The 25803-nt window shown below is 33.2% G+C and overlaps 1 protein-coding gene across 17 annotated transcripts in view; it reads left to right on the top strand.

The window, feature by feature from the left end:
• The window catches only part of PPIP5K2 (diphosphoinositol pentakisphosphate kinase 2), a 70144-nt gene that overhangs the window by 9428 nt on the left and 34913 nt on the right, over positions 1 to 25803 (top strand). For 12 of the 17 annotated variants that reach the window (XM_080680341.1, XM_080680339.1, XM_080680351.1 and 9 more), the window contains 16 exons: positions 1666 to 1756; positions 2997 to 3082; positions 3252 to 3406; positions 4529 to 4630; positions 5713 to 5874; positions 7608 to 7729; positions 8893 to 8994; positions 10495 to 10581; positions 11354 to 11429; positions 11517 to 11626; positions 12627 to 12712; positions 16210 to 16335; positions 16475 to 16596; positions 16862 to 17044; positions 23880 to 24021; positions 24823 to 25046. In XM_080680341.1, coding sequence (XP_080536467.1) covers positions 1666 to 1756; positions 2997 to 3082; positions 3252 to 3406; positions 4529 to 4630; positions 5713 to 5874; positions 7608 to 7729; positions 8893 to 8994; positions 10495 to 10581; positions 11354 to 11429; positions 11517 to 11626; positions 12627 to 12712; positions 16210 to 16335; positions 16475 to 16596; positions 16862 to 17044; positions 23880 to 24021; positions 24823 to 25046 — 1976 coding nt within the window. The remainder of the gene's footprint in view (positions 1 to 1665; positions 1757 to 2996; positions 3083 to 3251; positions 3407 to 4528; positions 4631 to 5712; positions 5875 to 7607; positions 7730 to 8892; positions 8995 to 10494; positions 10582 to 11353; positions 11430 to 11516; positions 11627 to 12626; positions 12713 to 16209; positions 16336 to 16474; positions 16597 to 16861; positions 17045 to 23879; positions 24022 to 24822; positions 25047 to 25803) is intronic. The other 5 variants (XM_080680342.1, XM_080680352.1, XM_080680338.1 and 2 more) reach the window with 1 other exon arrangement.

Genomic DNA, 25803 nt, shown 5'->3' with positions numbered 1-25803 from the left:
TGCTTATAAAAAGTAGGTGCTCTCTAAGGTCATATCCCATATGCTGTCTTTTGGTGAGGAAAAAGTTCCTCTTAACAAAAGCAGGGGGTTGACTGTTGCTCAATTCTGTTAGGAGCCTTCAAATTAGAGACATTGAGACATCTTTACAAGTGAAGAATTCTGAGAGTCTCCATGAAAGGGTTTGTAATTTGTGGTCATGTGATTGTTGGTATAGAGTATTTCTATTTAAATTTTAAAAACTAAGAGGAATTTTGGAATAAATCTTCCTTAATTGACTGTAGCATTTTGTTTTATTTTTACCTTCAGTATGCTTTAATACTTCTTTCCTACAGGTCTTCACGGGTATAATATAGTTAATGCTAAAGTTATGCATGCTTGCTGATTTTTACCAATTTCCTTAGATAAAATATCCATTAAAATATTGTCATTTAAGAAATAATAACAGTTAACATTTATTGAGTACTTGCTGTGCCAGTTATTGTTTTAAGTATTTTATATACACTTTTATTTAATTCCTCAGAAACCCTACTAGTTAATACTGGTGTAATACCCATTTACAGCCAGGAATCAGAGGCCTAGAGATGTTAAAAAAAAAAATTTGCCCAAGATCACATAGCTAGTGAAAGGTGGAACCAGGATTTGAACCCCAGTTTATGCTCTTAACCTCTATGGTAGACTGCCTCTCTTAATAATGTGAATTGATGGATAAAATTGTAGGCTTCTACTGTCAATACAAAGAGTGACATATAATCATTAAAACTTTTTAGATTTTTAAAGACTATATTTGCCATTTGATTTGCTTTCATTATAATTAGTTATTTTAGCACAGTCTAGAAAGTTTAAGGAGTTAATAGCTGATATTTTAACACTGACCTAGTAGTAGCAGCAAGTGTTATTCTGCTCTTGTATTTTGTATTTTGAGCATATATCTGTTGCATGTGAATTAATTTTTGCTTTGCTGCTATTTTTAAAAATGTATATGTTCTTTGAACTATCAGCTAATTTATATATATAAACATCAAAATATTTTAAGTGAGAAGAGGAATCATGTATATTTTTTAAAAAAATCACCAGGTGCCAAAACCGGTTTGGCTCAGTGGATAGAGCGTCAGCCTGTGGACTGAAAGGTCCTAGGTTCGATTCCGGTCAAGGGCACGTAACTTGGCTGCGGGCACATCCCCAGTAGGGGGTGTGCAAGAGGCAGCTGATCGATGTTTCTCTCTCATCGATGTTTCTAACTCTCTATCCCTCTTCCTTCCTCTCTGTAAAAAATCAATAAAATATATTAAAAAAAAAATCACCAGGTGACTGTGATAGTCTTATTTATATAGAGATTTCTATTTGTTTATGAGGTAATCTTACCTTTTATCAGCTGACTTTAAATAATCAAGCTGTGACTAACATGTCAGTGTTCTAAATTTGGTTATATAATCACTGGCTTGCTATGCCTTATCAATCAAATTAACTATGAAAAAATAAAGTTTATTTAATAGTACATGTCAAATCAAGTTTTATGTGTTTATTATTCCACACCTATAAAGAAAGTAGTTATATGCATAATGAAATTCAACTTGGATGGGAGGTGGCTTAAATTTAAGTCAATAAAGTTATAGATGTCAGCTTATCTAATATTGTACATAATATGTTAATGATATGTGTTCTTAGGATTTCCACTGGACAAAGCAGTTGCCTATGCAAAACTCAGGAATCCATTTGTAATCAATGACTTGAATATGCAGTATCTCATACAAGATAGGTGAGTGAGTGGTGAAGTTGGTTGAATTAAGGGAAGGAAAATTAATTTTAATTTAGTATCTACTGTAAGCAGACATGGGATCAGGTGTTTTCGTATACTTTAATTTGTGGTATCCTTGAAATAATACTTGGAAGTAGGTATTCATACCCAGTTTTATGGATGAAGAAACTTGAGATCCAAGCATATCAATACGGTAAATTTGCCTAAAGTTATAGTTCCACAAGTAGTGGGGCAAGGACTTATACCGGGTTTGTTTAATTTCCAAAGCATACTAAACCATTGAAAATGATGAACTATTACTTAAACATGTGACTGATGAGGAAATTAGGGCTTTACTTATTATAATTAGATTATTTTTAATGGTAAAGTATAACCATATGAAAAACATTTCACTATATATCTTAAAATTAATTTAACAGGCCAAAGGCATGGATTTCTAAGAGAAATGGTAAAATATGAATGTATTTCATTTAATTGATATTTTAATCTAATGGCTACCCTTATAATTTTACTAGCATTCTGTTTTCTTTTGTGTTAGCATTACAATATAAGATTATATATATGAAAGGGCTTTATAAAGTGTATGACCCTATAGTTTATTTGTTTTTCTATTTTTGTTTTTTACTATTCTTTCAGATAGTAACATTGTTAATATCTAAAATTTTTCAACTTTTTTCTTAGGTTTACATATTAATGCATGTTTATGTATTATAAATATATGTACATATACAAATGCATATTCATTTTAAGAAGTTTGGAAAACAAAAGCATAAAGAAAGACATTTAACCCTACCACTACATCTACCATATTTGTTCATATAGAAAGTGATATATACCTACACTCACATTTTACAAAATTAGGATCACTGTTCTCTTGTATTGTAAACATTTTCCCATGTTATTAAATTTTTGTAGAGTGTAAAGTTTTTAATGGTTCGATAATATTCTGTCATTGCAATGTAGCAACTTTAACCATTTCTTTTTATACTTTTACATTCTTAATTTAAAAGTTAGTATTTTAATATGCCACATAATGTATTATGCATACATTTTTTGTTCTAATTGCTGAATACATTTTTTAATATTTTAAATGACATTTCTTTATTTAAAAAATAAAGAGACTTAATATACATTTCTTTTTTAGTGGTAGAACAGTAATAATGTACTTATGAAGAATACAATGATATACTCTTGAAACAATTATAAAACGATAAGGATGTTTGTTTTCCTTTTTCTCCAGGAGAGAAGTATATAGTATTCTTCAGGCTGAAGGTATCTTACTTCCTCGTTATGCAATTTTGAACCGTGATCCAAATAATCCCAAAGGTAAAAGTAAGAGATTTTAAACAAGCTATCTTCTATCTTTCAACATATTTTGAAGAACTGTAGTTCCTAATGCCATATATCATAAGTGTTGGCATATGTTGTTTGCAGTGTTTTAAAGTAAAATCAAATCAGTACTTTAATTTTTCTTGCTATTATGTTTGATTTATAGAATGCAGTCTGATTGAAGGGGAAGATCATGTAGAAGTAAATGGGGAAGTTTTTCAAAAGCCATTTGTGGAGAAGCCAGTTAGTGCAGAAGATCACAATGTTTACATTTATTATCCAACATCTGCTGGTGGTGGAAGTCAAAGACTTTTTCGAAAGGTAAACCTTTGTTATCCAGTGAATACTGTTCTTTATACATTGTTGTATAAATTTTACTAAAAGTAATCAATTATTTGTTAAAACTATGTTTAAGAATGTATCATTTAGATATAAATTATTAAAACTAATATACTATGTTAGAAAAACAAGGCATCATTGTAGTTAATGTTGCTTATGCAAAATTTCTACCTACAGAATGTCAAGAAGTTGCTTGCTTTCTTTCTACCTTTCATTGACATATCTGTCATATGAAAAATTTAGGTAAATATCAGCAATATTTTAGAAAATATCAGCAGCCCCCAAAATGGATAGTTCATAGAAAAAGTAATACCAATAACTTTTATATACCTGCAAGTATGCTCAAAATTGCACCCATAATAAAATAAATGCAAGTCAGGAATAAAAGATAATGATATTGAGTTACTTTGTATTGGCAAAGATAACAAAGATGGAAGTAGTTGGAAAACAAGCCCACATACACATAAATAGTCATGGATGTGCAAAGTAAAGACACAATGATACTATTTTATATCCACTAGGGTGGCAAATATTAAAAAGTCTAACAATACCAAGTATAGACAAGCATGCAGAGTAGTGGGAACTTGCATACATTGCTGGAGAGTTTGTAAATTGTTAAAACATTGTATAAAAGATTTTGACATTATTTTTGTAAGTTGAATATGGGCATAGTCTCACCTAGCAATTCCATTTCTAATATATACTTTAGAAACACTCTTGCACACATGTGCCAGAGAGACTTTTAAGAATGTTTAAAGCAATGTTGTTCTAGTAGGAAAAGCTTTGAAACAACTCAAATACACATTGATAGGAGAATGAATAAATTACAGTATATTTATATAGTGAAAAATTCTATAGTAGTAAAAATGGTTGGATCTTAGAAACATTATTCTTAGTGTTCATTGTATTTTTTAATGCTGTTTAACTTACATGTAAGTTACAAATGCAGCAGAAAATATAGTATCAGCTACACAGTGTTGTTAAATATTTGTGGATTAAAACAAATTATTTTTGTCTAAGGTGGAAATAGATGCTAAAGGGTTATATTATAAAAATGAGGAGAATAATTTAGTTTTTATGCTGATGGACATATTTTGTTTTCAGATTGGCAGTAGAAGTAGTGTTTATTCCCCAGAAAGCAATGTACGAAAAACGGGCTCATATATATATGAAGAGTTTATGCCCACAGATGGTACTGATGTTAAGGTAGGGTTGATTAAAGTATATTTTAATTTTGTATTTAGAGTTTACCAGTGATATCAGAAAATAGAGCACCCTTTAATTAGCAATGTCTATTCTTTATCTGTTTTGTACTGTGAAAGCCTTTGGAAGTCTGAAGCCTATAAACCCTTTTAAAAAATAAATTTTATAGAATAATGTTTTTAAATGCTTAAAATAAAACATATAAGATTTAAAAATGAGATAAATTTTATTGAAATATAGTTATCAAAATATTTAAAAACCAACTTTGTGATATAATAATATGTATGCTTCTTTAAAAGGACATTAATAAAATATAGTGGGTCTAATAGCCATCACTGATCAGCGTAAATGATGTTTTGAGATATGCAACAACTGTAATGTGTTATAAAAATGTGTGATTTCTGCTGGCAAAGATAAAAGTATAGACAAGTCTTAATTGCTTTACTTTTTGTCAGTCTGTCTAACCAGAGTGTTCTTACTTAAATCTGATCATGAACCTCTCCTTAAAAATTCTCTTGTGGATCCTCATTGACCACAGGATAATTATCAGGTTCATAAAACTGGCATACAAGATATTTATTTCATAGTTTGTCTGCTGTCGGTCCATTGAACCTTATTTCTTATGGTATAAACCAGGCCAAATAACTTACTCTTACCTGAATACCTTGTGCTATTTCATGCCTCTGCCCTCTATCTGTGTTTATTACCTTTGCTTAGAATGCCTTTCCCTCTCTTGTCTGCCTTCAAATTTATGCTCTCCCTCAACTTCCCCCTTTTTTATATCATCTTTTGTCAGTTACTTCTATAATGTTTTTTTGTTATTTGTATCTCTCCTTTGTTAAACTAAAAAATTTTAAGAAAAATCACATCATTTACATCCCCATATTCCCTCATAATGCTCAATATAATTTATTTCTAGAGAATTGAACTTTACTTTACCAGTTTTGCTATATAATTAATTATTTATAACCTATTCCAACATATTAAAAAATTTGACATGTAAATAGAAAGATGTGTGAAAGCCTAATCTGGAGACAAATATTTTTAATATTTTAATAAAATATATACTTTAACATTCATGAAAGGTTTATACAGTGGGTCCAGATTATGCTCATGCTGAAGCTCGAAAATCTCCAGCACTTGATGGCAAGGTGGAACGAGACAGTGAAGGAAAAGAAGTAAGATATCCTGTTATTCTCAATGCACGAGAAAAATTAATTGCTTGGAAAGTCTGCCTTGCATTTAAGGTAAGATGTTATACATCCCATATAGACCTATGTAAAAGGAATTCAAATTTTATTTTTTTTTTTAGTAAAATAACTGTTATTTGGGCTTATAATTGGAGAAATAAGCTGAGAAAATAAAAGTGATATATCAGAACAATTTATGTACTCTTCAAGGGATTCTTGTAGTGCCAAAAAATAAAAATACATAATAAATGAAGGCCTTTGTTTTTCTGTATTCTTTCTGTATTACATAAAAGGGAACTTTGTCAATTTATTCAGAAATTAAAATTATGGGAAAAAAAACCCCAAAACACTAGAGTTAACCAGTGTTTAGGGTTATTATTTAACATACTAAAGACAAAACAGGTTGTAAGTGTTATTTACTCATAGGATTGATAAACGATTTTTGTTGCTGTCGAGTAACAGAGGTCCTCAGTATTCTTCTAGCCTTGACAACCAATCTGTTAGCCTATTATATCTAATAAAATATGTTCATGAAAGCAATATAAATATATTTCTTAAAGAAAACTTTTTACTTCTGATATTTGACTATATCCCTCAATCTATATTGTTAGGCTTTTACTACTACAAAAATTTTTGTTATTATTATTATGTTAATGGAAAGATACTTTTATTATTCTTTTTATATTTTTTATTAATCCTCAATCCTAGGATATTTTTCCATTGATTTCTTTAGAGTGAGGAAAGGGAGGGGAAGAAATAGAGAGAAACGTTGATGTGAGAGAGAGACAGTGATTGGTTGCCTCCCACACATGCCCAACCAGGGCTGGGAATTGAGCCTGCCACTAAGATATGTGCCCTTTAGTCCACGGGCTGATGTGCTATCCACTGAGCCAAACCAGCTAGGGTGTACTAAATCTACTATAAAGATTTAGATAGAAGTTTTTACAACTTGTGTCTAATAACTTCAAAAGTTACATTTTTGAAGACTTGCCTTAGAAATATAACTTGAAGATGAGTGTGTATTGGATAGTAAATGATAAGTAAATTCTTTATTAATAATTTGAGGTCTCTTTTATGGAGGGAATATTAGCCTATAAATATGTTTTACTAACTATATTTAAATCATTTTAACTTGTAATACTAAGATTTCAAAAGCCATGACTTAATGTTACATTATGCTAATATGTGATGGTTTGAATATAAAATAGAAGATAGGAAAATTCCTAGAGCTTGAACAGGAAATGCATACCTTTCAACTGTTTTGTTCTCCCAAATAAAGTAAATTTACTTGGATACTCACAAGTATGTGCTTGTCAGGTCAGGGTTTGAAAGATTCATAGGGATAATTTGACATTTCCTTTGTGATATTTCTTCAAAATTGTTTTTTCTTTTTTTTTCTTTTTTTTTCTTTTTTTTTGGATTAAAGTGATGTCATTTCTGCTAGCACAAAATTTATCAAAGCCTTTATATGTTTTTACTTTTGTTTTTTAAAGAAATGTTACTTGAGAACTGGATAAAAAAATATAATTTTTTTTGGTCTCCTTAGTCCCTTAAACATTATTGCTCTACATCTACTTTATAATAATGATTATATGGCATGTGTTATATATTTTCAGGGTACTGAAGTTACAAATAAGTAATATCATTTTTTTTTTACTCATTATAAAGTAAACTAGTAAACAATAATACACTTTTTGGCATTTATATAATTTGGTATGTTCTAACAAGCCTTGGAAATTGTGAATATTAATTCAAATGGAACTTTAAATTTTATAATTTATTTTAAATAGCAAACAGTTTGTGGCTTTGATTTATTGCGAGCCAATGGACAGTCCTATGTCTGTGATGTCAATGGCTTCAGTTTTGTGAAAAATTCCATGAAGTATTATGATGATTGTGCAAAAATACTTGGGTATGAATTTTTTTCTTTATATTTCTTCTTCTTTACCTTTATTACTGCTAATACATACTAGTTATACAGAAACTAAATAATTATCAACATCAAATGATTAGGATTTTGTTAGCACTATAAAAATCAGTGTTTATAAAAATGACAACCCCAAAGACCATGCCAAATCATGACTTATAATTTGAGTTATCAAAGATAGATTAATTTATGACCAGTGTGGATAAAGGCTTAAAGGTTTTTTAACATCATAGATTTAGAAATGCTGCGGTTTCATTCTCTTATATGGCACAAAATTAACATTCATGAAGTAAATAACCAGAGTGAAATAGAAATATTTGGAATTCAGGATTGTTTTGAATAATACTACTTTTTGAACACATGTTACTTAAAGATCTTTCTTATGAGAATATCAACTGAATGTAAGAGAAATTATTGCTTACAGAAATGCCATCTTTATATTCTTTAACCTGTTTCCTTATACCCTGATTTAAAAGACTTAAAAAACAAGAGCTATCTCTAAACCATTTTAAAGTATATATGACAAAGCCATAAGAAACTTACACTTTAAAATATATTTTAATAATTGGAATCAGCTTTTATTGTATATTTCAAAGGTTTGTGAACTTATCCTTAAAGTGAAATTTGGGAGCTTACTAAATTTTAGCATGAATAAATGCTAAACTAAAACAAAACCAAAAATATTTTTTAATTACTTAAACACGTTTGTTAACCCTTTTAGTAATATAGAAATTTGTTTAAAATGGGCAATGGTATTTAAAAATAGCTTATAGGTGATCAATACGTTAGTAAGAATTGATTAGTGACCATACAGAAGAGATCATCTTCGGTTTTAGAACCTTTGTAAAGTAGATGTGATACAGTTATAGTGAATTATTTGAATATAATGTGACTTACATTTTTAAAACTAAAGTATATAAGTAAATATTTTTAAATTTATGGCATCCCATTAGTGTGTTCTGATACACCAGTTTAGAACTGTTTGTCTAATAATTTTTCTTGATCAGGATTGATTCTTTGGGTTACTTATGTGCTGTTGTCACAATAATCACTAGATAGTTAGACTCTAACTTCTATGATTCTCTATTTTTTGTCTTAAAATGAACTACTTTTTAATTATTTTTTTATTTTTTTTACTTTTCTCAAAGCAATATTGTGATGAGAGAGCTTGCTCCACAATTTCATATCCCCTGGTCAATACCCTTAGAAGCTGAAGATATCCCAATTGTACCAACTACATCTGGAACTATGTAAGTTTGAATATTTTCATTTAGAACTTCCTTGGGTTTTCCCCAGTAGTCTGTGCTATTGCAATAAAGATTAAATTTCTGAATGATTATTAGATATTTTACTTGGTATATTTTCATATGGTCCACTTTGCAGATGGAGTAATAGATTACATGCTTTTACGAAGGTTTTTCTGGACTAAAAATGTTTTACATTGTTGTAAATAAAATCCCCCAAAATGCTCAAATAATTGTAGAACTGTTTAAACCAGCCGTGGGCAAACTACGGCCCGCGGGCCGGATCCGGCCCATTCGGCTGTTCTATCTGGCCCGCGGAGCCGAAAGAGCAGAGGGTTCTCTTGCTCTCCCCTCCGCTCCTTCACCAGCAGCAGTGTTAACATGGCAACGTCGGGAAACACGGCTGAAGCTCCTTCTTCTGAGTGGGCGGATTTATATCTGTCCATTCAGTAGAAGGAACAACCTCTCAATCTTCCAGAGGCTCCTTGTAATGCCCGCGGACGTGTCCCCCGACATCACCCTGGGAATGCGTGGACACATTACCGTGGTGATGTAGGGAGACACGCCCCTGGAGAGCACAGTATCAGAGCATTAGCTAAAAAGGAGACCAACAACACTGTTCCCACTGAAGTTGATGTTTTAAAGACCAAAAACCTTTCAACCCAGTCTACATTGCCATCTACATCTACGTCCCGGGCATAATTTGGAAGTTGCACTAAAGAAAATGTTTAATTTACTGTTTACACATTTTGTTCTTTTCTATTTGTTTTAGTTTTAAATTATTTTATTATATTTAAGTTTAATTTGAAAGGCTTTTGTACCTTTCCTTCGTTAGGCAATTTTATTTTGCCTTTGCCATCTTCAATATAAGGTATGTTATTGTGCTATGATTCCTCCATTTTTTGAAGTTTCAAATTATAATAATTAGTGTTTACATTCTTCTTGTTAAAATGTTTGAAATGAATACAACTATTGAAATAAAAAAAAAAAGACCGTACCCTTTTATGTAATGATGTTTACTTTGAATTTATATTAGTTCACACAAACACTCCATCCATGCTTTTGTTCCGGCCCTCCGGTCCAGTTTAAGAACCCATTGTGGTCCTCGAGTCAAAAAGTTTGCCCACCCCTGGTTTAAACCATAAAAATAAAGGAGTTGACAACAGATGCATTACTTAAACTTTTATAGTTAGTGGTCATGCAACTTTGGCATGCTTAGCATGTAAAGAAAAAATATAAAGTTATATTTTGAGTTAAGTTAATTGAACGAATATTGCCAAAGTGTTTCATAACATTTTAGTGAAAGTTACTGCTTGAAACTCACCTATTACTCAGGTGAATTGACCATATTGTTCACATTCACAGCTTAGAGACTTACATTAACATATTAAATATTCTCAGAAGTCCTGGGAGGGAGGATGACAAAAGTATTTAATTTTGTTTTTAAACCCATATTTCCAAACTTATTTAACACAAATTGAGAATTTTTTTTTGTTTTAATTTTAGGATGGAACTTAGATGTGTCATAGCTGTCATACGTCATGGGGATCGAACACCAAAACAAAAAATGAAAATGGAAGTGAGGCATCAAAAGTATGTTTTAAGGGGGATAATTTGATACTCAGAAGACAATTTATTACTTTTGATAGATGATTAGCTATTTCAATTACTACATCATATAGAAAAACTGTTTACTACTATTTATTGGACATTAATATTTAAACCTGTGGTTGCAAACAAAATCCATTTAAAATAATTGTATATATCACCATCTGAAAATTATTGTGGCAGTATCCATAAATGACCCTTAGTCTGTCCTAGTTTTCATTTATTGCTGTAAATATGTTCTATTTAATCTTGGTTTATTATTCTCTTATATTGCTCTCTGATAGTCCTTAACCTCCCAACCTTCTAGAAGAAAATTAGTATGATGAAAGTTTATGTTTTTTTCTATTTAGTATTTGACATGGGAAACCTGAGCCATTAAATATGTACTAAAACATATTTTTAAAGTATATATGTGTGTGTTCTGACTTCAGAGAACATATATTTCAGATATTTTGTTTTATAATCATATAAAAAATCATGTTTTTATCATGAGAAACTTTTTCATGTAATCCAGTGATTATTAGTTTGATATGGGTTAGGAAAATACAAAAGTATATCAATCAACGTAAAGAAACAACATGGTATAGTGAAGAAGGGCAAGAGGACACAGTATTTGAAATCCAAAGAGCCTGAGTCCCATATCTATGATTTGTTATCATTATAGTTCTATCTCTACTATTTATTATAATTGATTTAAGTATATGGTGAAAATATTAATTATTGCAAATGACTAATAGTGCTCTGTCTTTTTTATAAGATTTTTTGATCTTTTTGAAAAGTGTGATGGATATAAATCTGGGAAATTAAAACTGAAAAAGCCAAAACAATTACAGGCAAGTGCATTTGATTTCTTGTTGAGTTTTAAGTTGCTAATGGGAAAGTTTTATAAAAATGTAATTCTTTCTTAATTTATTTTACAGGAAGTGCTGGATATTGCACGGCAACTTCTTATGGAGCTGGGGCAAAATAATGATTCTGACATTGAAGAAAACAAGTCAAAACTTGAACAACTTAAGACTGTGTTAGAGATGTGAGTATCTTTGAACCCCTTAATTTTGATGATGACTTGTAATGTTCTTTTGAAAATATGTGTGACTTTCCTTGTTAATGTCCTTCAGCTCGATATTTTTAATTTTTATTACTGTAGCTGAGGAGAAATTAGTGAAAGCCTATTGAGATTTTTATTCTCACCAGTGAGAAAATAGATGTTGTATTGAAGTTTATTGTTTTAGTTTTAATTTTAATGAGGAGATGAAGAGTACATCAAATTTGGATCTTCTATGACGTACTACTTAGTATGAAGTTCACTTTGCTAACTTGACAACAGATTCAGCACTGTTTCAAAATATAATAATTTTGAACTATGTTTTAGTCGAGTGAAGTAGGTATCACCAGTATTTCTATTATAAACTTTATAATTTTGACCACTTACAATCTTATTTCATTTATTTATTTATTTCCTTTGTTTTTTAAGACACATACATTTATGTTTTAATATATTTCTCTACTTTGTCATCTCTTCAAAATCGTCTAAATTTTATAGAGAAACTTTTTTGTATTATTATTATTTTTTTAATCCTCACCAAAGGACATTTTTTTGATTTTTGGAGAGGGGGAAAGGAGAGAGAGAGAGAGAGAGATAGAGAGAAGGAGATACGAGAGAGAAACATTCATCGGTTGCCTCCTGCAAGCTGCAAGTGCCCCAACCAGGCCAGGAGCAAACCTGCAACCCAGGTATGTGCCCTGACTGGGAATCGAATCCTCAACCTTTTAGTGTACTGGAAGATGCTCCTACCAACTGAGCCATACCAGCCATGGCTCTATTTTCATTTTTAAGGTGCTAGAATGACTACTTTTGCCACAGATTTTCTACTAGGATATTTTGAAGAATTCAACAAGGTAATTACAAATAGAGGAGGCAATAAATGTAAGGTTTAGTTTTTTCTATAGATGGATTTAGTTGTTTTCTAGGAGGTCATATTGAACACTTACTGAATATTGTTCATTCTGCTTGCCATTTTATTTTTCAGGTATGGCCACTTTTCTGGAATAAATCGTAAGGTGCAGTTAACCTATCTCCCTCATGGTTGTCCTAAAACATCTAGTGAAGAGGAAGGTATGTCATTATTAATGCCTATTGTGTTTTAATTTTATGTAGGGATTGACTTGATTTTTAGTGGTGTTTTATTAACTGCTTTCTCTCTAAAATGTAGATTTTATCCTTTAAATAAAGGGTAGATTTTATTATATTGAAAACTTCATAGAACTTCTCTTTTACTGTGGGATTGTTTCAGAAAACTTATTTATTTATAACTAAATGGTACTTAATGAACCTCTTCCTCTTTTGGTAGAAGAGGTCAAACTATACAGGATGGCCCTAACTGGTTTGGCTCAGTGGATAGAGCGTCGGCCTGCGGACTGAAGGGTCCCGGGTTCGATTCCAGTCAAGGGCATGTACCTTGGTTGCAGGCACATCCCCAGTCGGAGGTGTGCAGGAGGCAGCTGATCGATGTTTCTCTCTCATCAATGTTTCTAACTCTCTATCCCTCTCCTTTCCTCTCTGTAAAAAATCAATAAAATATATTAAAAAAAACAAACAAACAAAAAAAACTATACAGGATGAAAGCTCAAAAAGTATGAAAAGACTATTTAAAAAAATACACAATCAATGTGTTCGAAAATAGATATTTTTCTCAAGAATGAGCATTTAAATATGATTAGTCTCTTCAGAGCAGTCAGCTCAAAAGTTCATATACTCATTTACCTTTCAAAAGAAAAATAGGCAGGGGTTAGAAAAGTCATTTTGTGGAGAAATGCAGATGCCCAATAATATAATCCTATCTAATAAAGAGGGAATATGCAAATTGACTGTCACACCATCACAAAGATGGAAGCACCCATAGCCACAAGATGGCGGCGCCCAGTTCCCTCAGCCCCGCCAGAGTCCCCCAGTCCTTTCAGCCCCTCTGAGGGCGGGTGGCAGGTGTGCAGTGCGGCCAGACCCACTCTCAGCCCCAGCCACCTAGGGCTGGCCCAAGGCACAGGCAAGCCCCAGATGTCAGCTGCCCAGCCGCCCAGGGTGGGCCTGAGGTGCAGGCAAGACTTGTATGGCAGCTGCCCAGCTGCCCAGGGCCATCCGAAACTCAGGTAACCAGGGCCAGCCCAAGGCGCAGGCAAGCCTTGGGTGGTGGCTGTCCAGCTGCCCAGGGCCGCCCGAGGTTCAGGTAACCAGGGCCAGCCGAGGCTTGCGCTGCCAGCAATGGCAACAGCAGAGGTGTGATGGGGGCATCGCCTTTTCCTGATTGTCTAGTCGCCTCCTGCCCCTGAGGACTCCCCGACTGTGAGAGGGGGCAGGCCAGGCTGAGAGACCCCCCCCCCCCACATCCAGTGCATGAATTTTCATGCACAGGGCTAATTACTCTTGCTTATCACATGGGGAAAGTATTTTCTTATTTTATTCTTTTCTCAAACTGGTAATAAAGAATGCTGATGAGAATATACTGTGGCAGGATTTCAGTCTACTGGTAGGAGTATAAATTGACGTAACTCTTTGAATAGTAATATGTTAATATCTTTATATCAGGAACTTCAAAAAATGTTCATATGCTTTAACCTTAATTCTACTTATATGAGTTTATCTCAAGGAAATAATTGGATATTCAGGGGAAGATGATCTATTGGGACTTTCAAAATGGCATTATTTATACTACAAAAGTTGAAGTAATGATTATCATACATGCAAACAGAACTTAGACTATGCTTATCTTTATATATTTACTAGAGGCCCGATGCACAAAATTTGTGCAAGAGTAGACCTTCCTTCCCCCAGCTGCCGGCACCCGCTTCCCTCTGTTAGGCACCCAGGACCCGGGCTTCCCTCGCAGCCCCGGGTTTGTCTGGAAGGACTTATTTGGAAGGATGTCTGGTCTAATTAGCATATTATGCTTTTTATTATTATAGACTAGAGGCCCAGTGCATGAAATTCGTGCACTAAGAAGGCTGTCCCTCAGCCCAGCCTGCACCCTGTACAATTTGGACCCCTTGGGGAATGTCCGACTGCCAGTTTAGGCACAACCCCAAACCGGCAGTCGGACATCCCTCTCACAATCTGGGACTGCTGGCCCCCAACCACTCACCTGCCTGCCTGCCTGATTGCCCCTGCCACTTTTGCCTGCCAGCCTGATCACCCCCTAACCACTCCCCTGCCAGCCTGATCGACGCTTAACTGCTCCCCTGCTGGCTCAATCGCCCCCAACTGCCCTCCCCTGCAGGCCAGGTCACCCCCAACTGCCCTCCCCTGCCTGCCTGGCTGCCCCTAACTGCCCTCCCCTGCCAGCCTGGGCCCCCCAGCTGCCCTCCCTCCCCTGCAGGCCCTGTTGCTCCCAACTGTCCTCCCCTGCTGGCCTGGTCACCCCTAACTGTCCTCCCCTGCTGGCCTGGTCACCCCTAACTGCCCTCCCCTGCTGGCCTGATCACACACAACTGCCCTCCCCTGCTGGCCTGATCACACACAACTGCCCTCCCCTGCTGGCCATCTTGTGACCAGATGGTGGCGGCCATCTTATGTGAGGGCATGATGGTCAATTTGCATATTACCTCTTTATTATATAGGATTTTAAAATTTGATGTGTTGTTCTCTTATTATACTGGTGATTAATAGCAATAAGCTTAATTTCTTTTATCTTACTCTTTATGATAAAAATACATTCCATAAATAACTAAATTAAAAGTCAGTTAATTAAATGTTCTTCCATAAATTCATATTGGTGTGCATAGTAAAGCACAGAGAACTATTAACTAGCCCCAAAGGAAGGGTGATTTTCTATCATTTCTAATGAATCATCAAGTTGTTTAGCACTTATATTGCTTGTTTTTAAAATACCTTTGTTTTTGTAGCATAACACAGAACTTAGGACATAATAAAGGGCAGATCAAAATTAAGTATAGAAATTACTTATGGTTACCTCCTCTAAGTCTGAGAAAATACTTGGTCTGGGACATGTAGAGATTCCACAATTCCAATTTTATTTTACTTATTTTTAAATTACAGTTGACATACAGTATTATATTAGTTTCAGATGTACAACATAATAATTAAACACTTCACAAGTCTTAATTTTAAAAGCTTCTCTTGGCTACATTTTTTTGTAAATCTCACCTATACATTTAAATTATAATTAATATTAGGCTCTGTCATTTCATATCTTCCTAAAAATTATGCAAATCACTGATTCCTAATCATAGAAAAGGGTTATATCTTCTTCACTTTAGCTCTTGATATAAAGACAAGATCTGGATCCCATCATCAAGGAGCTCTTAATCTAGCATGTGTAGCACAATTACATACATTGCTATTATACCACCATGAGAGCAGTGAGGGAGAAGCAATACTTCCTTTCAGAAAACTCGGAAAGAGCCTTATTCCAAAGTATGGGGGAGATTTTGAGATTTTTAACAGGTGGAATTAGGGGTATTTCTATTAGAAGCCTACAAAGAGAGGTACGTTTAAGGAACAAAATCATACCTAAGGGCCACAAAGAAAAATTAATCTTGAAACATGTGTTTAAAATAAACAAATTTGACATTTGCTTTATCCACTCACATGTATCCTAGACAGCCGAAGAGAAGAACCATCCTTACTTTTGGTTCTAAAATGGGGAGGAGAACTAACTCCTGCAGGCAGGGTCCAGGCTGAAGAACTTGGAAGAGCTTTCAGGTGTATGTATCCTGGAGGTCAAGGTAAATCTTGGAGTTTCTCTAATTTGGTTAAATTTATACATTGTGTTTTCATATCTTTATGTATTTTGAGACATTAAATGTTTATAGAAATATAGTGAAATAAAAATATAGCTTAAGTGATTTGAGGATTTATTTTCAGGAGATTATGCAGGATTTCCTGGTTGTGGATTACTTAGATTGCATAGTACCTACAGACATGACCTCAAAATATATGCCTCTGATGAAGGACGAGTGCAGATGACTGCAGCTGCTTTTGCCAAGGTATAAGTCAATGTTTTTAGAATTACTAGAATTTTTATCTAATATTGCATTTTAAAATATTTTTACTAAGACAGTGTTAAATTTCCAAATCTGAAACTTTCAACTAAAGCCCTGAAATGACAGTGACAAATTATATTAGCAATAAAATTTATTGTAAGTAGTTTATACCTTATAAAATTCAGCATGTAACAAAATAACTGCGATACTTTCTATTATTTTATATAATAATTTTAAAAACTGTGTTGGTTTTACTTAATATGTTTAGGGGCTATTGGCACTAGAGGGAGAGCTTACACCCATCCTTGTTCAGATGGTAAAAAGTGCAAACATGAATGGTCTTCTGGACAGTGATAGCGACTCTTTGAGCAGTTGTCAGCAACGTGTGAAAGCAAGACTTCATGAAATACTTCAAAAGGACAGAGATTTTACTACTGAAGATTATGAAAAGGTGGGTCTTAACAAACTTTTTTACATGTGAAATATTATACACACAGAAAAGTGCAAAAACATACACTTAGCCTTTATTGTATCATATAATCATCACCATTCAAATAGAGAAATAGAACATTTCAACAACTGTAGCCTCTGTGTACCTATCCCGATTGCAACCTCTATCCTGGCTTTTTATGTTGCTCTTTTTCATAATCATATTATTGGATAAATCTGCATCTCTAACTATTATAGTTTTAGTAGTTTGGGCTCTTTTTTAAGCCTCAAATAATAGAATATGTTTTCTTTTATGTCTGGCTTCTTTTACTCAATATTGTTTGTGAAATTCACATGTATTTTTGAGGATTTTAATAGTTAATAATCATCTGTCTCTGTGTAGTATTTTATTTCAGATGTTGGCGAACTTTCTCTGTAAAAGACCAGGTTGTAAATATTTTAGGCTTTGGAGTTTACATTTGGTCTTTTGTTGCATAATCTTTTTTTTTTTTTTTTTTTAACCACCTTTGAAAAATGGACAAACCATTCTTAGTTTGTGGGCTGTGTCACTGGCCACATTTGCCCTGCAGGCCTTAGTTTTACCCCATGTTCTATTTTATGAGTATACTACAACTTATATATGCTTCTATTATTGTTATAGTTTTAGGCTATTTGATTAATAATGCTATGACTATCCTAGTGTGGGTCCTATTGCATATGAACATATGTCTCTCTTGGATCTATTTTAGGAGTAGAATTGTAACCCACAGTATGCTTATGTTTCAGTATCAGTAGACAATGGCCAACTGTTTTCCAAAGTCATTGGCCCAATTACACTCCCAACAAAATTCCTTGAGAATTGTCATTGTTCTACATAGTCTCTGTTCATGTCATTCTCAGACTAATCAATTTTGACCATTCTGAAAGTAGATGTTTAGTAGTACTTCATTGGATAATCCTCTTTGCTGAGGACTTCTCTTCAAGTCTCTGGTCTTTTTTTTCTACTACTTGTCTGTGTTTTGCTTTTTGAGTGGTACAAGTTCTTTATATATTTCAGATATGAGCTCCTTTTTATATATACTACCACTTATTCTGAGCCTTTATTATATCTTTTGATAAACTGAAGTTCCTATTTTTCATGAATTCCAAGTTCAATTTTTTTCCTTTATGGTCAATGCATTTTAATGTATTGTTTATATCTTTTTCTAACCAGAAGGCATTAGATATTCTTTTATATGATCTGTAAGCTTTACTGTTTTGCTCTTCACATTTATCCGCAGTCCAGCTAAAATTGTATGCTATAAGGTAAGGACATAAATTTGTATTTTTTCCCTAACTATATGTATGTTTTGATGTCTCAGCATGACATACTGCAAAGACAGTCCTTTCCCCATTACTTTATAATATCACCTTTATCATATATGTTCATCTGCTCTTTTGTGGATCCCAAATCCTACATAGGTCCTTCTTCAAGTTTTCCTTGGCTTTTCCTACATTTCCATATATATTTTTAAATAATCTGGTCAGAAATTCTGTTGGGATATTGATCTACATTGCATTAAACCTGTAGTTTGTGAAAACATATATTTTTTAAAAGTTGTACAGTTGTAAATGGTATCTCAGAGTTTTATTTTCTAGTTGTTGCTGCTATGTAGAAACATTTTTAATATTGACTTTATATGCATCAACCTATTGAACTTATTTATTAATTTAATAATTTATCTGTAGATTTTTGATTCTTTAAAAGCATATCCACAGGATTTTTTCTTCCTTCCCATCCTTATATGTTTTTATTCTTTTTCTTACCTTAATTTAATAGCTAGCACCTTTAAATTAATATTAAATAGAAGTGGCATTTCTTGTGCATGCTCTGAAAAGGAAAGCTTTTAACACTTGTCCATTAAGTGTGATGTTTTCTGTAATTTTTTATAGCTTCTCATTTCAGTATGAGGGAATTCTATTCTGTTCCTATTTTGCTAAGATTTTTATAATGAAAAGTTATTGATTTTTATCATTATCTTTTCATCTATTGCATCATATGATATTTTAGAATGTGACACTACTTTTGTTCCTAGAATCAACTTTTTAATGTATTTTTTAAAAATATATATCACTGGATTTACTAATATTTTTGGTTAGGAGTTTTGTATTGCTTTTTTATGTCTTTGTCCTAGGGGTGGGCAAACTTTTTGACTCGAGGGCCACAATGGGTTCTTAAACTGGACCGGAGGGCCGGAACAAAAGCATGGATGGAGTGTTTTTGTGAACTAATACAAATTCAAAGTAAAGGAGCGGAGGGGAGAGCAGGAGAACCCTCCGCTCTTTCGGCTCCGCTGGCCGGATAGAACAGCCGAACTGGCCGGATCCGGCCCGCGGGCCGTAGTTTGCCCACGGCTGTTAGACTCATGAAAATAGTTAGGGGATCCTATTTAGGTTGAATAGTTTGTGTACTTACGTTTCATTAAATGTTTGGTAAAATTTACTGGTAAATCCTATGATAAATTTTATTGGCATTTTCTTCGGATAAAGTTTGTAATTATGAATTCCAGAGTAATTTAGTAGTTTCTAGTTATTATGTCTTATATCAGTATTAAGTTATATTCTTCTAAACATTTATAATATCCTATATAAGTTCTTTGTAATGTCTGTAATATCTGTAGGGACTTCCTTTTTGTTTTATCCCATTATACCATTTTTCTTCTTTTTAAAAAAGTATATTTTTATTAATTTCAGAGAGGAAGGGAGAGGGAGAGAGATTGAAACATCAATGATGAGAGAGAATCATTGATTGGCTACCTCCTGCACACCCCTGACCAGGGATTGAGCCTACAGCCTGGGCATGTGTCCTAACTGGAAATTGAACCATGGCTTCCTGGTTCACAGGTCGATGTTCAACCACTGAGCCACAGCGGCAAGCATACCATTTTTCTTCTTGATGAGTTTTGCTATGGTTAATCCAGATTTATTAATTCTTTCAAAGACCTAACTTTCAGATTTGTCGGTCCTCTGGATTATGCACCTGGTTTTCATTTGATTCATTTTTATTGTTTAATGTCTCATTCCTTCTATTTCTACAGTTTTATTTTGCTATTTCTCAAAAACTAATGTCACTAGATGGATGCTTATTAAGTCTTGAATCTTTTCTAAAATACATGTTCTAGCCATAAATTTTTCTTTATGCACTGTTTTAACTGTATTCATAAAATATAAAGGTTTATGCAATTTGAGACATTTTCTCATTTTCTTTGTGATTTCTTCTTTGGTCATGAGTTATTTAGAAGTATATTTTTAAAATTTCCAAACCTATGGCATTTGAAAGTTAGACTTCCATTATTTCTAACTTTATATCATTTTGGTTCAAATAAAAATTCCTCTTGGTTTCTTTATTTTTTCTTGCTTTACTGTTGTGTTAAAATTTCTGAATATAATTGTGTATTTTTAATGCCTTTGTAGTCCTCTCAATTCTTGCTTTATCTCTTTTGATTCCATGTTATTAGATGCTTATAAATTTAGAGTAGATATATTTCAATCAGTACTTTTTGCCTCAAAGTTTTCTTTGTTTGAGATTAATATAGCTACAACAGTCATTTTCTCTTATTTGGTGTTTGCATAGTATATCAGATTACTTTTAATCTTTCTGAAACTGTATTTCTTAAGTATATCTCTTAAAATCTGCATATAGTTGTTTGTTAAATAATTCTTTTTTTTTTTAATACATTTTTATTGATTTGAGAGAGGGAGAGGGAGATAGAAACATCAGTGCTGAGAGAGAATCATTGATCGGCTGCCTCCTGCATGCCTCACACTGGGGATGGAGCCCACAACCCAGGCATGTGCCCTTGACTAGAATCGAACCCGGGACCCTTGAGTCTGCAGTCTGACACTCTATCCACTGAGCCAAACCGGCTAGGGCTGTTAAATAATTCTTATGAAAATTTTGGTTTAGTCTCTCATTTCTTGCTTCATTGGAATTGATACTTTATTTTTCTGTTAGTTTGACATTTTTGTTTGATTTTACTATTGTTTTGATATTACCCCAGAGATAGCAGTAGGCTTCTGTGACTTCTAAAAGTTGAAGGTTTACATCATGCTTTTACTTTCTTCCTGGACAATGCAAGGACCCTAAAGAGTGCTTTTCAAACTTTAACTTGCATAAGAATTGTCTGGGGCCTTGTTAAAAATGCAAATTCTGATTCATTATATCTGGAGTGGGGAATTGAATTTTGCATTTTTAATAAGCTTCCAATTCATGCCAATGCTATTAGTCCTTGAACTATATAGCAGTAAGGCCCCAAATCATTGTAACATTTGCTCAGCTAGCAATTTACATGATACAATAAGTAATGTTGTTTATTTTTATTCTGTATGTCATTTTAAACCCCACAGTATGTCATTTTTGTTATCCTTTTATACAAGCAATATTTATTTAGATTTACCTATGAATTTACTCTTAAATTACCTTTTCTTCTTTCTGAATTTTAGAGTTTCCTTTTAAGATCATTTTCATTCTGTTTGGAGAGCAATATAGTCATTCTGTTAGTATCACTCTACTGGTGGTGAATTCTTTTTTCTTTGCCTAGAGATGTTTTTATTTTAACTTTCCTCTTAGGATATTTTTTCCTGGGTATAAAATTCTAGGATGGCACTTACTTTCTTTTATTGCTTTGAAGATGTTGTTTTACTGTCTTATAGCTTCCAGTGTTTATCTTGAGAAGTTAGTTGTTGATCTTATTATTGCACCTTTGACGATAATTTTAAAAAATAACTCCTTTTGGCATAATTTAATCTTTGGTTTTCAGCAGTTTTTCTATTTTATGTCTAGATGTAAATTGCTTTTTAATTTTTCCTTCTAATAGTTTCTAATAGGATTCTTGGGTCTTTGGTTTTAGTTTGGGGAAGTCTTTTTTTTGTTGTTGTTTTGTTTTGTTTTGTTTTCCCTGTTACTTTCTTCTGGGTCTCCAAATATATGCTTGCTAGAACTCGGTCTTATCCTATCTTTGGATTTTTTTTCACATCCTTTTTTCTCTGTGATTTATTCTGGATAGTATCTTCTAACCAGTCTCTAATTTACTAAATTTATCTCTGGCTGTATTTAATGTGCTTATAAAGTCAGCCAGTATATTTTTCAATTTCAGAATTTCTGTTTGCTTCTTTTTTATATATAATATCGTCATTTTTCGATAATATGCAATTCTTTGATAATTTTCAATGTTTTCTTTTATCTTCTTGATCATAGAAAGTCTTCCTTTTTTTTAGTTTTTGATAATTTTATTACTTAGAGTCTCTAGTTCTGTTTCTGTTGTTTATTCTCCTGATGTGTATTCATGATGTCCTGTTTTCTTGTATGCCTGAATATCTTTAATTATGGCTGAATACTTTATTTGTTTGTGGAAATAAATAGAATATTAACATCTTCCAATAAGGTTTTTTATTTGTCCTATACCTTTGGACATAGCAATCTAAGATTGCCTTAATCCAGTTTCAGAACAGATCTTTTTGGATCAGCAGTTGACCTGAATCTGATCTGCAGTTTGTTGGTGGATTGGTTTGCTTCTGATTCACTCTCACTTTTTTGAGGCAGAGTTTATCAGCGTTCCACCGTTGGAAATCCTGGACTTCACTTTTGCTCCCTTAGCTTAGTAGGACTATTAAAGCTCTACTCCACTTCTCTGCTGTCTATTCAGGATCAACAAATGTCTCCAGTTCAGAAACAGCCTTAAATGCCAGATTCGCTCTCTGTATATACAGAGTTTCAGTTCTATAATTCTTTATTATATTATTAGAGGCCTGGTACACAAAATTTGTACATGGGGAGCAAGGGGGTCCCTCAGCCTGGCCTGCACCCTCTCGCAGTCCGGGACCCCTCGGGGGATGTCTGGGACCCCTTGCTCCTTACCACCCGCCTACTAGCTGCTCCTTAGCGCTGCCGCGGAGGTGGGAGAGGCTCCCACCACCACTGCTACACTCGCCAGCAGTGAGCCCTGTTTCTGGCTGAGCGGCGCTCCCCTTGTGGTAGCACACTGACCACCAGGGGGCAGCTCCTGCATTGAGCATCTGCCCCCAGTGATCAGTGCGCATCATAGCGACAGGTCATTCTGGTTGTTCCACCGTAATGGTCGCTTAGGCTTTTATTATATAGATTCTCAGATACCTCAAAGCAGAAGTATAGAAGTTCTTTGCCCAAGATTTTTATGTATTTACAATGGTTAGATTAAGCTGAACTACTAGTTTGTCATAATGAGAAGTAGAATTCTACACTTTTTATTATTTGTAGAAACTCATTTGATGGAGTTAAGTAACTTGCCAAGCTAAGTGTAAAAACTAGAATTTGAAACTATGTTGTTATTAATGGCTTTTGTTGATGTGTAAAAAATCTTATCATAAAGGAATTAGCATGGTGTTTAAGAGCACCAGCTCTATAGCCAGACTAACTGCTTTTTTATCCCACTCTTCACATACCAGTGGTTGATCTTGGGCTTAACCTCTAAATACCTCAACTGGAAAAAAAAGATTATTATAATGATAGAGCCTTAGGGTTATTACATGTAAATATATGTCAAATTGTTAAAATAACATTTGTTCATATTGAGTCAACAAATTGTTGATGTAAGTTAGAATAAAGTGGCATTGTAAGTTATAGTACTTCTGCCATATTTTCTCTGAAGATGATCTCATGATAGCTAAGGTTTAATTTTTTTAACATGAAATTCTGAGGTTTTTGCTTCATCCTTAATCTTATTACTATATGATGTGGCCTTCTTAATTTGTGGTATGGAATTATTCTTCACTTTTGTATATTGTTACCTTGGACAGTTGTGCACAAACAGATGCAAAATATATACTTTATCCATTTGTAGCTTACTCCGTCTGGAAGCATTTCTCTTATTAAATCAATGCATTTAATTAAAAATCCTGTGAAGACCTGTGACAAAGTGTATTCTTTGATACAAAGTTTGACTTCTCAAATCAGACATCGCATGGAAGATCCCAAATCATCAGGTAAATATGTTTTTCTTAGAGCATAACACAAATAAAAATTGCTATTTGGTTACTATAAACATTTTAAAATAAGGTGCACTAATCTTAAAAAATAAAACTTCTCATACTGAGAAGTAGGTGTGAGTTAATATATATCCAGCAAAAGGTGTGAGTTAATATATATCCAGCAAAAGAATAAATAGCTAAGTTATAGTTGCTTTTTTTCCCTTGACAGCATGAAAGAATACGTTCTTATTTGGTTCATTCTGTAGCATTGCCAGGTAGTTAAACAGCAAATTGGCAGCATAATAAGCTACAGCAAACAATAAGAAGGTGACCTGGGCTCTGGCTCTGAGACTAGCTTGGTTAATAACTTGGACAACCTTGTAACCTTGGATTACTTACTAGTAAAAGTAGATCTTTGAACTGTTTAATTTGTACCATTTCTTTCCGTAATGACTGCCTACTCTGTTAGTTATGTGAATCTAATAAAATAATAAATGATAATATAATTAAAATAAGTTAAAATTCAGAATTGAAAATTTATTAGCTTCAAAGAGTTTTGTATATAATTCTTCTCTTTCTTACTATTGACATGTATTCCATATGGAAAGGTCTTTATAAACCTGAGTTTTAACCTATATATATACCTTTAAGTCTACAAAATATATGGTTGTTAATAGCTTATGCCTATGGTAACATTTCCTAGCTCCTTAACAATTTTATCTTTGACATTCAAAACAATTGCTAGTTATCAATCTTTCAGTATATTCTTAATTTGATTTTTAACTTTAATATTTTAAAAATGTCATGTTGTTTTAGATATCCAGCTTTACCATAGTGAGACATTAGAGCTTATGTTACGTAGATGGTCCAAGTTGGAGAAAGACTTTAAAACAAAGAATGGAAGATATGACATTAGTAAAATCCCTGACATATATGACTGTATAAAATACGATGTCCAGCATAATGGTTCCTTGAAGTTAGAAGACACAATGGAATTATATGGTCTTTCAAAGGCATTAGCAGATATTGTTATCCCTCAGGTAAGTAATTCCTAGGAATCAATTTTCTTAGTGTTGTATAGATACTTTACAAATGTCTTATCAGTGGATAAAAGACAGCTGATTTTGATGTTCATTTAAAACCCACAACTTCAAAAAAGGAAACTAAGTAATTATGAATTTATATTTTGAACCTTTTATTTATTACATGAAATTATTATTTGATTTTCTAATAGTTTGTTTGTAATGACTTGTCTTAAAAAACCTTTATTGTTGAGAGTATTACAGTTGTCCCCCTTTTTGCCCCCTTTGCCCCTTCCACCTGGTTCCTGCCCCACCCCAGGCCCTCACCACCCTATTGTTTGTGTCCATAGGTAATGCATATATGCATATAAGATCTTTGGTTAATCTACCCCACCCCTCCCCTCTGAGATTCATCAGTCTGTTCCATGTTTTCATGCCTTTGGTTCTATTTTATTCATCAGTTTATTTTGTTCATTAGGTTCCTTTTTCATTTACGTTGATTTTTAGATTCAATTGTTGATAGATATGTACTTATTGCCATTTTGTTCATACTTTTAAGCTTTTTTCTTCCTCACCTTCCTCTTCCTCTTCTTAAATAATACCCTTCAAACATTTCATGTAATGAACTCGTTTAGCTTTTTCTTGTCTGTGAATCTCTTTATCTGACCTTCAATTCTGAATGACAACTTTGTAGTGACTTTAAAATTTAAGCATTGATACTCCTAAAGAACAATAATACACTAACAAATAAGACAACTAAAAACAGAATGGAATA

The sequence above is a fragment of the Plecotus auritus genome, assembly GCF_963455305.1.
Source record: "Plecotus auritus genome assembly, chromosome: 7".
Classification (NCBI taxonomy): Eukaryota; Metazoa; Chordata; class Mammalia; order Chiroptera; family Vespertilionidae; genus Plecotus; species Plecotus auritus.
Note: the sequence above shows the minus strand (reverse complement) of the source record. Positions and strands in the feature narration are given on the sequence as shown.